Source organism: Chaetura pelagica, unplaced genomic scaffold (assembly GCF_000747805.2).
Source record: "Chaetura pelagica isolate M959 unplaced genomic scaffold, ChaPel_1.0 scaffold119, whole genome shotgun sequence".
Classification (NCBI taxonomy): Eukaryota; Metazoa; Chordata; class Aves; order Apodiformes; family Apodidae; genus Chaetura; species Chaetura pelagica.
In genome coordinates, this window is record NW_009954406.1 from 249,964 (window position 1) to 264,693 (window position 14,730).

The 14,730-nt window shown below is 37.7% G+C and overlaps 1 protein-coding gene across 1 annotated transcript in view; it reads left to right on the forward strand.

The window, feature by feature from the left end:
- Positions 1-14,730, forward strand: part of ANO3 (anoctamin 3) — a 71,476-nt gene that overhangs the window by 47,871 nt on the left and 8,875 nt on the right. Inside the window, exons 13-15 of the mRNA XM_010004239.1 lie at positions 12,275-12,357; positions 13,274-13,414; positions 13,780-13,944. Of these exons, the coding sequence (XP_010002541.1) occupies positions 12,275-12,357; positions 13,274-13,414; positions 13,780-13,944 (389 nt within the window). The remainder of the gene's footprint in view (positions 1-12,274; positions 12,358-13,273; positions 13,415-13,779; positions 13,945-14,730) is intronic.

The window sequence follows — 14,730 nt, forward strand, 5'->3', positions numbered from 1 at the left end:
TCTGTGTAAATCCTGAGAAGGTAACACCAGTTCATGTAGGTACAATTGTCTGAATTCAAACCAGAGTTTTACAGTTTTTAATAGAATCAAATGCTGCACAACATTTTTATTTATATAAGATGTACAAATAAGCATTAATGATTCTAACTTAAAGTGAAGGATGAACAAATGTCACAAATTTTGGAGGGCTGGTAAAAAAAAAAGACAAATATACAAACAACAGCAAAACATCAAAGAGAAACATAAACATGTGCACATACATACAGAAATCATAATTAGATTTTTAAAAATTAACATGATATAAATGTAACTGAAGGACACACTTTGCTTGCCTCAGTAATATTTCTTCATTGGCTCCTGATCTTGCTGTTACAGCCTTGCAATTACTAATAATTAGTTTAATAAATTCTAAAAATATATTGCACTTGATTATGCTGTTACTAACACAGGCAGTAGTTTTTTACTACCAGTAATAAACTGGTGGTTTCTTAGCATCTCTTAATCTCTGTCTTCAAGTTCTCCTTAGAGAGAGCTCTTTCAATTTGCAGCTGAGGCCAAGATTCATGTGTAATAAGGAATTTTGCTTATTTGCTACTGCTTTACCATTACGAGGAGAAATGGCATAATATGTGCTAAGGAAGATGAAAGCTGAACATTACATTAGTCTTAATTTCAAGCAGCAGAGAGATACTCTCACCTAATGCACGTGAACGTGTCTCAGATTTTCAGTCTGCTATCCAATGTGCTGGATAGAGCTAGAAATCAGGTTTTGGTTTTGCTGGGAAGTGAACCATAGTCTCCACGCCAAATAAAGCATTTTAACAGTCATATTAACAAGCACATATCCTATATGAGTAGTTTCTTTCTCTGCACTTCATTTTGTTTATTCTGTGTCATTACAGCTATTTCTTTTTCATGTTATTTCTTTTCCATTTAGATATGTCTGCTAATTGCAAACAGATAAGCTACACAATTATTTGCATTATAGTTCAAACATTTTACTCTATTTAGGATATCTATATACCTGGCATAGAGAATTCCTTTCCTGTAAGGATTAAGTATTTTTTCTCTTTAACCTCTACCAAAACCTATTCCATCATTTCTACAGATCTAGCCTGAAATGCGAACAAGAGATCAGTTTGACAGAGGAATAGCTTGTCATCTTTTTTTCCCCATCAGTAGTGATTTTAATTCTGTGTCATCATAGACAAAGGTTAAATGTAGTCCAAGTTACTCAATAGTTCCATTCTCCCACGCAAACTTCCATCTCTGAGTAATCCAAGTAAATCTAATACTTTTTGTCTTATTCACTGAGGATGGAACAAATGTAGAGCAAGGAAAATAATGTCCTGAGTCATTTATCAGATAGAAATCGTATCTGGACAGAACAGTTTCACCTCAAGATGGTTAAAATGGGTATTATTTTTTTTATTATTATTGCTGCCAAAACATCATTGCAATCCTAGTCAACTTTTGCTGCGTTCTTGACTGAGTTACACAAGGCAAAAATGTACCTAGATGCTGTTTGTCTGTATTATTTCTAAGAAGGCTGGTATAATATCCTTCCAGGAAAACCATCCGTTGATCATTTAACTACAAAGTACAAGAGAGATGCTCTACCTCTGGGCCCTCCCTGTTGTGTGTCAGTGTGTCTTGTGATTTTCCCCTTGCTTTCCAAACATCGTTTGCACAGCAAAGGCTGTAAGATAACAGCTGCCAGGTCGTTTTGGAAAAAAAGGAAAGGGTGTAGATAACAGGTGAGAATATAATCTGTAGATAAGAGATGAGAATATAACCTGAAGTGAATATTACAGCGAAGGGAGGGATGAGGCAATGTCAGCCATAGGAATGTCATAGGATGAGCTCCCTGCGTTGTCTTCCTCAGCCTTGTCTGCTGTGCTGGTGTTGCCATGGGGGACACATCCAAAACTGGTATCATATGGTCCAAGTGAGCTGTCTAAGTGGAGAACTGAAAGGATAATGTCATTAGTTTTTATATATTGGTTGAAATATTCTTATCCCCATACTCCGGTTACCTCATGGTTTAGTTCAGCAGTTCCTCGCAGCTAAATCCAGCTAACCTCTTTCTTGCATATGAGGGAGCAAACGATGAAGGCACTGATTCACAGTCTTCTGACGATAAAATGTTCTCCCAGTCATGCCCCTTCAGCACTACATGGGTGGTCACCTCTCAAAGCTAGGTTCTAATCTGACGTTCTGGCAGTTTTCAGCTCTTTGTGTTTAAGCCAGGAAGGGTGTATTGCCAGAGTTTTATTTTTGTTTGATTTTATATGAGAAAAAAATGTGTTTAGCCTCTCAGTGTTTGTTTAAACATTTAAAAATAAAGTCCAGGAACGTGATATAAATATTTGGAGACTGTGTGATTGCATATTGATACAACTTTATACATATTCATGAAGAAGATAAAAGCACTTTTTTGTTTAAGCCTCTTAAAAATATTCTTACTCGTAAAAACAGGTATAGTTTAATCCCTCCTTCTGTAACTGAAGTTGAGTGAGTATGATAGCTTTTTGTCAGTAAATCAAAGTTTCAGAGAGCTTTTGAGCTACAGTTTTGAACTCGCTGGGAATTCTTTGAACAGGTTCACTAATACTAGATACAACATTTCCTTATACTTTAGAGGTTAAAATAATAACTTGGAGGAGGCATAGAGTTAAGGGCATTGTGAGTAAAGCTAAAATTTAAAAATAATAAAGTACTGTCAGTTGAAAACTAGTTTAACTGGTGATGACTGTTTAATTCCTAATAGTTCAATAAGTTTTTGCTTACCTGGGTCATTCCTTGTATCATCATACAGCCGCCTGTGGGAAAATGACTCAGACCTTTTCTTACCCCATATCAAATATCCAATCAGACCAATGAATATAGATCCCAAAATGACTCCTACAGTGACACCGACTATTATTCCTACTTTGTTGGTTTTCTCTAGGAGAGAAGAAACAAGACACAGTTCAATGAGAACAATAAATGTGTAAGATCAAATACTTCACTCTGACTTTATAGCAGTCAAGGGCTTTGGGGAATGAAACTTTGCACCAATGATCTGAAACACTTTGCAGACTGTGACTAAACCAGCATCTCTGCAGAAACTCTCTGCCTTTGGAAAAGAAAACAAACATCTCTGTCCATGATTTTCAAGGGAATAACTGAGTGTTGGTGTGTGTGTTTTTTTAAAAAGGCTAAATAAGTTTTTAGTCAAAGAAAAAGGGTTCCAGGTTTAATTAAAGAATCAAGCACTATAGTTTTATTTAAAGAAGTAGTCAATAATCACTCTTTGAATGTAATAATTTGTAAGTATTTAAGCCAGCATTTAAAATTGCTGCCTCTGAATTTCAAGTGATTGAGTAGCAATTTTGAGTATGCAAGGTAAGGAATCCAGTAACATTTTCTGCACCTGTTCAGTTAGCAGGATAGCTGCATCCTTTCCAAGATTTTCCTCAGATTCATAAAACTTTCCTTCAAGGTGTTCTGTTTTTCTTGGAACTGAACTTTTCTTGAAACTTCCTTTCTGTCATGAAACTTTTCTGTCATGTTCTCTCAAAATCACGTGCATGGTAATTAATAAAACTGTGATGGGAAACATGAAAATCTGATGCTCCTTCAGTTCTTAGTACAAATTGTACTCACCTGGCTGTGATGGATAACCTTTCAGTCCTATGTTTAAAACCTGAAAGCTAACTCATGGCAAACAAATTACAATGTCTCCTAATCTTTTATTTTGTTGAAGACCAGATTTGGAGCAGCAAGATATAAAAGTGCCATAATAATTTTATGCTCCATTGTTTTCCCACGCATGCTCTACTTGGAACTATTCATAAGAAATCATCTTTGGTAGCAAAAGTCTCTTAACTGAATTAAGTTGAAATGATACATGTTTTAAATATTATTTCTATGCATCTGCTTGAAGGTCCACTGCAGTGTGAATGGAGAATACCTGTAATTGGGTTCCCCCACTCTTTGAAGTTTTGAACAATAAAACAGTAAATAATTTTTAAAGCCATTTTTAATTTGGGGGGAGTTTTAGTTATAGTCTGTGGTAGGTCACCCAGGGCTTAGTTTTGGGGCCAGTCTTGTTTAATACCTTATCAGTGATCTGGAGGAATGGACTGAGTAAGTCTCAAGACTACAAGTTGGCTAGGACTGTTGATCTGCTTGAGCGTAGGAAGGCTCTACAGAGGGATCTGGACAGGCTGGATTGATGGGCCAAAGCCAATTGTATGAGATTCAACAAGGCCAAGTTGTTGAGTCCTGCACTTTGGCCACAACAACCTCATGCAGTGCTACAGGCTTGTGGAAGAGTGGCTGTAAAGCTGCCCAGCAGAAAAGGAGCTGGTGGTGCTGGCTGGCAGCTGGTTGAATATGAGCTGGCTACGTGTCCAGGTGGCCAAAGAGGCCACCAGCATCCTGGGTTGTATCAGCAATAGTACGGCCAGCAGGAGTAGGGAAGTGATTGTTCTCCTGTACTCATCACAGGTGAGGACACACCTTGAATCCTGTGTTCAGTTTTGGGCCCCTCACTGCAAGAAGGACATTTAGTTGCTGGAGCATGTCCAGAGAAGGGCAACAAAGCTGGTGAAGGGTCTAGAGCCCAAGTCGTATGAGGAGTGGCTGAGGAAACAGATTGTTTAGGCTGGAGAGCAGAAGGCTGAGGGGAGACATTCTCACTCTCTATTAGTACCTGAAAGGAGGCTGGAGCAAGGTGGGGGTTGGTTCCTTCTCCCAAGTACTCAGTGACAGGACGAGAGGAAATGGTCTTAAGTTGCACCAGGGGATTTTTAAAGTGGATATTAGGAAAAATTTCTTGGCTGAAAGAGTGGTCAATCATTGGAACAGGCTGCCCGGGGAAGTGGTGGAGTCACCATCCCTGGAGGTGTTCAAAAAACATGTGGGCATGGTTTAGTGGACATGGTGGTGTTGGGTTGACAGTTTGACTTTATAATCTTGGAGATCCTTTATAACCTTAATGATTCTGTGACTCTATGATTAATTCATGTGTCTTGTGAAGCCGCTTTTTGAAGCGGCTTCAGTGAAAATATTTGATTTCAGCATTATAATTTTATCAATCCTATTGGACTTCAGTTCAATACATACCTTCATTGGCATCTTCTGAATTAGCTGATGTAGTAGAAGGGTTACTAGAGTTCTGATTCTGCTCTGTTGTCTGCTGAATGGGTTTTAAGTTTGTTGTGGGACTGTCCTGAGACACCATGGGTGATGTCAGAGTAATACTGGTGGGGAACAACGTTGTGGGGTTGATTGATGAGTTATCACCGGGGAGCACTGAAGCTGAAGGGGTGCCAGAGGTGACTGTGGAGTTACTTGGTGTTGCTGTGGAAGTAGCTGCATCAGTTTTAGTCATTCCAGAAAAGTTCTCCATGGTTGTCAATGTTGATAAAGACATTGTGATTCTGGTGAAGTTTGTGGCAGAGTTAGTTGTTCCACCTTTCGATACCATAGTGATGTTTGAGGATACAGTGGTGCCATCCAGTGGCTTTGGGGTTGTGCTGTGAAGCCCATTACTCGTCTGTCTTACACTTGTTACAACTTTTTTGGCATTGGCAGATGTTGGTGCAGCTTGGCTGACAGCAGATGATTTTATGGCAGTAGTCATACCCAAAAGGAGTGTGTGTGTAGTTGTTTGCACTGTCGTCTGGTTGTTACCTCTAATGGAGCTATTTCCAGTAGTTGTTTCACTTCCTGGACTGTTCTCGCTGTTGCTTTTGTCCCATTGCAGACTTAAAAGCAGGAAAATGAAAATCATTCCATAGGAGAATTGCATGGTGTTGACTTCAAAGTTTGTTTCTTTATATAGAGAACCTGTAAGAAATTCACTTTAGTCTATTATTTCATTATGCAAAGCAAAGCTACTCAGTTAAGACCCAAAAAAAGCTGGTAAAAAAAAGTTTCTGACACACTACAGAAGCCTCAGGAGTTTAGCACCAGTTGGTGGTGAAAACTTTACATTTGTGAGTGTTAATGACTTAAAGAATGACCTAGTACAATACTGATGATCAACAAAATGTTTTTGCTCAAGAAAATTCCATGGTTCTATAAACAGGCCTCACACTCAGAGAGGAATAATTCAAAACCACTTGCTATAGAATAAGGTAATGAGACATACCTGGATGGTGTGCTCAAGGCAATGTTTTATGGGCAGGCAGCAGATCCAAGGACATGCTGAAGAGTTATGCTCCATCACAAAGAAATACAATTGTTAAAATTAGCCTTGAAAGTTGATGGATAATGTTTTGTGACTCTGAGCAATGAGTGTCATATGAATGCTGCCAGGAGCAGATTGAAAACTGAATCAGTTTGAATTTGTGTGGAAACTTCTTTTCCTATGTGAAACTGAAAGTTATATATTATGCATTAATTTTTTAAATGTTAGATTGAGAAGGATGAAGAAAACTCATCTTCAAGTCACTTCATTATAGCAGGTATGCTGTTCAGTATATCCATCATGTTTTGACAGGGGTTGTGTGATTTTCTCCATATGAGACAGGCTGAGATAATGCAGTTTTTAACTCCCACACATAACCTCTCAGGTGACAGCACAATACAAAGTGTAGGTAAGTTCCATATTCAGCATCCTTAATTAACTAGATGTCCACATATGTGGGTACTTTACCAACTGAAGGAGAGGTACCACTGAAGGAAGTAACTATTTCTTTCATATTCAGGCTCCTCTCTACTGTCTTGTGCTTTTTCCTATAGGTGGGGTTTTTGGGGGGAGGTTTTGTTTTGTCATTGCTTTTATTATTTTGTCATTTCATTCTATATTTTCCCTAGTTTCTTTGTATGTAACAGTCAGAGCAATGGAAAGTGCATATACAGCAGCAGGTAACAGTCAGCTATGGGTAATGTATCAGTGGGTAGATGATAATTAAATACCATGTCATATCTCATTTTGGCTCTGTCAGAGCAATGGAAAGTGCATATACAACAGCAGGTAACAGTCAGCTATGGGTAATGTTGTATCAGTGGCTAGATGATAATTAAATACCATGTCATATCTCATTTTGGCTTTATTCTTATTTGTTTTGTGGTCTGTTCTTAAATGCTTTCTGTGTTAGTAGTTAGCAGGTGGTACCGTTATTTGAAACACATGTATTTATAAAATTCCATGTAATCTGCTTTTTAAAATGTGGTCCATTTCTCCACACTGCTTATTTCCCAAATTAAGGTCAGTTATATGGTGGGAAGGATCTATGCTTGGAAAACATTTGTAGCTATTTAGCAAAAAATAAGAGAACTGCTTGAGTATCAGCCAAACTCAGAATAACCACTTTGACCCCAAATAAGCAAGCCAAAGAAAACCCATTTGGGATTCAATTACCAGCTCCAATTATGTTTACAATTTGAATGATAGGTTGTCAGATGATGTCAGAAAAGCTGTGCAATCTGAATATTAGATTTTGATTTGTTAGCTGCAAAAGTGAAGGAAAAAAAAGCATTTGTATTTTACAAAGTTTTCAAACAGATGATTCCATTTTAAAAGTATTATTGTTTTAATTCACTGTCATGGTCTTTTCTTCTTTGTAGTAATAGTCATAGTCATGAACAAAGTGGGTTTGGTCCTGTCCCCTCTCTGGAAGGTTTGATGCCCCCTCCCAGGAGGTGTTCAAGGCCAGGTTGAATGAGGCTTTGTGCAGCCTGCTCTAGTGGGAGGTGTCCCTGCTCATAGCAGGGAGGTTGGAACCTGCTGATCTTTAAGGTCCTTTCCAACCTTAACCATTCTGTGATTCTATCCTTAATTAATTAAACCGCAGAGGGAATTTTTGCTCAATTCACTTTAACTGTAATTTTAATTTACAGAATACTGTACAAAGGGTCACTATCCTTGCTGAACAGATTCTTTGTCATTTTTTCTGATTGGCTTTCTTGTGTAATCTTCTTCAAGGGGGACCATAACGAAGAAACCTCCTTACTTTAAAGGTTGTGTACTGTAGTTCTCAGGCTGGGAGGAACTACTTCCTGGAAACCCTTTTGTTTGTAATAATTAACGCCTCTTTTTCTAGTGCAACATTAAGGTTCATACAGTTTAGAAAAACACTAAAGTTCTTCAAAGATACTTATTGCCTTTGGAGCTCAATATACAAATAGTGCTATTACAGTAAAACAGCTGTGCTAGAGATCAGCCAAAACTTGCAGAAGAGCTCAAACCTTAAATTACCTGGTAAAGTAAGTGTTTAAGGAAGCTATGAACAGATTATCAATAACAATAATTAAAAAAAATATTTCACTGTTTAATTGGTTGGTATTCAAGTTTGTTACTCAGTGAAACTCGGTGTAGTAGACATAGCCTGAATTGAGTCAAAATGACATTGATATGGGATTAGGATGCAGTTAAATTACCTAGATTAGCTCTACATGTTTTTAACGTGAAAGAAGAGGTTTTTACATAGGGTGGTCACCACCATGTTCCTTCACTCTGCATTAGTTTCTGTGCTGCTAGAATCAAATTTCATTCAAAACCTATTAAACTTGGGGAGGAAAAAAAAAAAAGCCAACTCCACAAATGAGAAGGCTAATATTTCTCCTTTGGTCAATGGCTTTATGAAGAGATGTAGTGGCCCTTATTTGGGGAATTCACCAAGACACAAACACAGTTTCCCATTAAAATGACTCTCCAGCTAAGTATACCCTGATTGTAGCTGTACTGGAAAACGTGTAGCCCAGTTGCAATAGATCCATAGAGGTGCTGAGGATTTGATACTTACTCTTCCCATATTTCTTGAGGGGTCTACTCTGAGTTTGCCACCATCTCTTCCCTTTGACTGAGCACCCTTGAAAGGCTGGTTGTGTGTTAGGCTATTCATGGAGCTTAGTGTGTAAGGGGTGCTCAGTGGTGTAAGCCAGAGGGCAACATGTGGAGGTGATCAGGAACCTTGCTTTAAAAAGCACACTCTTGATGTGGATTAAAATCCTAATGTAGGCACAGGCATGTTGAGGAGGCTGTGGTTATGTCATACAGAATTTGAAGTAAAATTGAAAAAAGGCTGCAAAAATTAATAAAGATTAAAATTGCCTTACAGCAGAAAGTATTCAGTATGAAGCTACTGGTGTACATATATCTGCACCTGCACACCTACACTGTGGGTGAAGCTGAGTCCCATTCAAGTCACAACCCCCCTGGGTCTATGGACTTCATGAAGTTTGCATTGATCCTGTATCTGGCTTTGTGTTTTCCTTAAACTGCTCAGATTTGCTCTAAATATCTCTACAAGACAAAGAAAATAATGTCCTAAGAAATTCTTACATGGCAATTTTCATATACATATGTATTCAGTGGTGTTGTAAGTATTTAAAAATAGGTTTGGAGCATAATAAAGTAATTGTAACATGTATTTTTGAACACAGCCCAGCACCTGCCTATGACAGGTATAATGTCTCAAAAATCTCTGTGATTGTCAATAAATAGGCATTTCAACTTCTTATGGGTAGATGGTACAATGTTCAGAACTATAAATTAATAGGACTTTTTTTGCATGTCAGTAAATTGAACCTTGCACCGTTTCTCTCCTATCCAGTAGTGATTAAAAAGTACTTCAATTTATGTAGTAAACAGTGCCATGATAAGCAAACTATTAATGGCACTTCTTAGTTTCTTGTAGTCTGGAGTAACATTCACATTTGCAGAGCTTTCATGCTTGCTATGCTTTTTAAGCTTTATAAAGCAGATTAATTTTACCTTTACATCCATTATCCAAAAATAGACAGAACAATTATAAAGTAAGATATGTAGAGTTGATCTTCTAGAATTCCAAAAGAAATGATAGCAAATGATGGTCCCAGAAATGTACAGTGGCCTCTTGCTATAAATTTCAGACAGCTTTCAAAGGATGAGATACTTCTAAATGTAATGAGCAATAAATATTCAATGTTCAATCAAGAATTTTTTGTACTGAGAAAATAATTGTGACATTTTAGTGAATTAGAAAGAAATATGAATAAGGAGCATAAATAACCAATAAAGTATGAATTTGAGTGAGACACTGTCATTGTTTCTAGTGGCTACTTCTCTGCTTTAATGTTTGATTCAAAAAATGGGGTGTTTTTTCCAATTATTTTCTCAGAAATACACTCTAACTGAAATTTGGCCACAACAGCACGGATCACCTTCCTGAACACTACATAGAACAAAAGACTCCCAATTATTCATCAGATCCACTCATAAGCATTAAAAACACCTCCGACTTACCTTTGAGCTCCACGAAATATGCAAGCACCTGTGGAAACACTGCTCTGCCCCAGAGTGCAGTGAGTCTGGCGGGAAGAGGGGAGCTGAGGTACAAGAAACGTGGCGGTGTGAGAGCGGTCGGAACGCGCTGTCCGGGCAAGGCAGGGCAAGGTGTGGCAGCCCCGTGCTGGGAACCAGCCTGACCGACTTCCCTGCCCTCAGGACCCAGCTCTGTCATTACAGAGTCCACCAAAATTGCAGTGTTTGTGGTAAAGTGGGTAGGCAGTGCTTATTGCCTAATCCTTTGAAAGCCTCTGAACTGGTATTTCAGAAAGGTGCCTGTTTTCTGTAAACTACAGAAACTCTTGTTCCGTGTACTGTGCAACTATTAATTTGACAGAAGACAGCTTTGTGCTATCACAGTTTCCTGCAGTACAGTGTGTGAGATGAAGACTGGAAAAGGTGTGTCTTCTACAAAATAAAGCAGCAAAATGAGTTCTGATAAGAAAAGCATGCTGCTAGAAGTGGGTCTGACCCTACCTCCAAATATGTTCACAGTTGCACTTAAGATAATCGAAATTCAGATTTTTCTGGGTGTATCAGTTGTCATTAATTTTTACCTTGGAGTACATAACCAGCTGGGGATCTGAATATTACAACACTTACTTTAGTATAAACTCTTACTTTTATATACACAATACTCAACTAAATTAAGAATGAGGATGTCAGGCACTTCATATATAACTTTTAATACGCTGATATAGTCAACCTGTGATTTTGTTTTTATTCTTTAATCCTTTATCTATATTTATTCTAGGCTGGTATGTGGTGACGAGTGACTCAGAAATGTTTCAATATTGTGCGACTGAGTGGAATGCTATGATGTTGTTAATCTGTTTCCACTTTAAATTTTTAAGACATCAAGTCTAAATAGTATTGCATAATTTATCCTTGAGATAAGTGTTGAGAATATGGCATATACAGGAGATGTTTGTATTGGAGCGAATTGTGGTGTTTTCTTGAAAACACTGCAGTGAACAAGTGGAAAGTCTTCACTGAAGAAAATAGATCAAGTTCTCCTAAGTATCCCTTTTTTAATTTCCCTTTTGGGGAAGTTAGTGATTTGTGCGGCATGAGGTGGAATGGGTCTGTGAGAAGTGGGAGGACAGAGTCTGATGCTATGGGTTTAGTTTTCTTTGGAATGTGGTATTCTCTGCAGTGTGTATCAGCAAGCTTCCAGATCACGTTTATTGCTGTGTCTGGGTGGACCTGCATCTAACAGACTGACCACAGGATCTGAAAGCGAGCACTGCAAATTTGTGTCTGAATTTGGATCTTATGCTGCATTAACCAAAACAGCAGTATCCTCCACGCCAGCATGCACACATTATGGTGCTGACAAGCCTTTCTGATAGTTTTGATGTGGGTTTTTTTGTGTTTGTTTCTGTTTGTTTTTAAAAAGACTATTTGAATATATGTCTAACACTGAAAATAGCAAGACCTTGAATATTTAGGCTGCAGTTTTGTCAAAGTTTATCTACCTTTCTGTGAAAGTCATTCCTCTCTACTGCTGCCCTCAGCCTCAGCATGGGGCTTGGAAAAGTGCAGACTCTCTCTCTCTCTCTCTTATTTATTAGCAGTTTCATTCATGTGGTAGGAAAAACAGAAACTCTTTACTTGAGTGACTTAACACCTAATGGAAAATGCTTCCTTTGAGACTTTGTTCTGACCTAAGTTTTTGTACACCTGCAGTGTGGTGCCAGGATGCTGGTGCTGAGTCCTGGCCTGCTGTTCCTGGAAGGCAAAACCCCCAGCAGTGAGGCTGAGTGCCAGCAGATTCAGAGCTGTGGCCCTGTGGTTCAGAATACTCCAGGAGTGGGAGATGAGGCTAAGCTGGTTTTCAGCTGTAAGCCTGTGCTTCCTAAGTGGCAACTTCAGGAAGATCCTATGAGGAAAAGAGCCAGGAAGTGGCTAATGACAGTTACTCTGTTATATCTTGCTGTTTTTCTTGAGATCTGCATGGCCTTTTTTCTTTCTTTTCCATAATTAAAATGCAGTTGATGATTTCCACAGCTACAGTCTTTCTAGAGTTTTGGAAAAGAAGGAGAGCTGTATTAACTTATGACTGGGACCTCATAGACTGGGAAGATGAAGAGGTAAGACTTAACAGCAGGAAACCTGTAAATTTTGCCATCAGCAGGATTTAAGTGTAAATACCAATACATATTTTATGCCAGTAATCTGAATTTGTCATATTTTCATTTGTAACACTAGTTGCAGAAAAAACAAGTATACTTGAGACTATGCAAGGATACTTAGCCCTATGTAACTAGCATTGTAATTCTAAATACAATTCTGCATTTATTAAAAGTATCCTTTGAAAAACTGAGTGGAAATACTCCCTGTACAGAGGCCAGGAGCTGCTACTGATGTCAGCATAGATGCCTTTCAGTTCTGTGGGTTCTTGCACTGTACATTCCTGATCCTGTATAAAAATGGGACTAGGACAAGCAGAGGGTCAGGAACTAGATTTTATATCCTTCCAAGAGGCATAACTTATCAGTTAACATTCTGTTATCAGCAATCGTAAAACTGTATTATTGCTTTACTTCTTAAATCACTAGTGAATATAGCTGTAATTTAACTATATTGGTGATTCAAATGCTATTCAGTTCATATAGTCTTTATAATTACTTGTTTTATTGCTTTACATGGGTGGTGTCTTTCAGTAAATCGTTTCGTATCACAAAAAGCACCATCATAACTGGCATTAATTTGTTGTTTTCTTATTGATTTCTGCAGATAAACTACTGTTTAAATCAGTGTTATGACCCATGATCATTTTCAATACCCTCATACTGTGGGGAAGGCTCTTATAGTTTCTGTTCTTTGTTGGTCTCTGGCACTGTTTCCAAGGACTTTCAAGAGAGCAAATTATTTGGATATTTGGGTTGGAGCATTATTTTTTTTTTAAATTATCAGTATAAATTTTGTGCTTTATAGCGTATTTGTGTTTGATTATTGAGACTTCACTGAAATAAGTAGGACAACAAATCTACCTTGTCATTCCAGGAAGAGCTGCGCCCCCAGTTTGAAGCTAAATATTCCCAAGTGGAAAGAGTTAACCCAATCACAGGAAAACCTGAACCTTTTCAGCCTTTCCCTGATAAGCTCAGTCGACTGATGGTGTCTGTCTCAGGAATATTCTTCATGGTAATGCTTAATATTATTGGAATTATTGTTGCCTTGAATCTTACTGTAATGTAAATAGTAACACAAGTCATGAGTGGATTCATTACACTTAATGGATTTGCATAATTCAGGCAAAACTGGTTGTCTCAGTCTTACTGTTTGTTTATGGATCTTCTCCTGTTAAAATATGTAGTATAGTTAGATTGTAAAAGAACAGTAAAGAAATGTTTTAATTCAACAATCTAGTGTTTTTGTTCTCTCAAAGTCTGCTCACCAAAACAAACAGCAGTCTTTAAAACACTTGTTAATTTATTAATTCAGTGGAAATTATTTCAGCTACGGTTTATTTTCTTCTAATATCTCTATTCATAAACCCTTACCTGTAGATTTCACTGGTCCTCACTGCAGTGTTTGCAGTGGTTGTGTATCGTCTGGTAGCCATGGAACAGTTTGCCTCTTTCAAGTGGTATTTCATCAAGAAGTACTGGCAGTTTGCAACATCTGGCACTGGAGTCTGTATCAATTTTATGATCATCATGTCACTCAATGTTGTAAGTCTTCTTTTCTTTTAAAGGGGGGATTTAAATGAGCAATTTTTACAAGGTTATGTTTACTGAATGACAGATACATACATGTTCTTGCTTATTCATTTAGCAATGCCTGAAGCTAGTATTTCAGAGGGGTTTTTCTACTTAATTTGTCACTACACAACCTTGCTTATGTCACCAAGTCACACTTGTACAGACTACTGTTTGCTACATTGCCATTTTGCTTGTTTACATCACCTTTTACAATATACCTCTTCTCTAAATGGAACTACTATTATCTTCTTGGCTATGAATTTTCTTTCATTTTTTTATTAATTGATTATTAATTTAAATGCAGCATGCACAGTACTAGAATCTCTGTGATTGATACATGATTTCAGTTGAAGATTTTCCTGTCATGTAACAGCATGGCTTTAATTTTTTGCTGTGGTAGCAAACACGGATATAAACTCTCTTCCTTCAACTGAAATGTAATTTATCATTTTTCTATTTTTGTGCAAGCACAAACAAATAAAAAGGAAGAATAGCACATTGTGTGCAAATGGTATCTTTTAATTCTATCAAGGAGATTGTGCACTTGCTGCAATAAGAAGACATTCTCCCAAACAGACTGTCATGTATTTTGTTTCTGTTACTATATATGATCATTCTAAGTCATAAAAAGTACATTCAAGTGGGAAAGCATGCTAAAGCTGTTGAAAACAACTTGCTATTAATAGTAAATACTCAAAGAATAATTTTTCGGAGTTGGTAACTACCTTGGGCTAAGTGTCATTTAAAATAAAGACT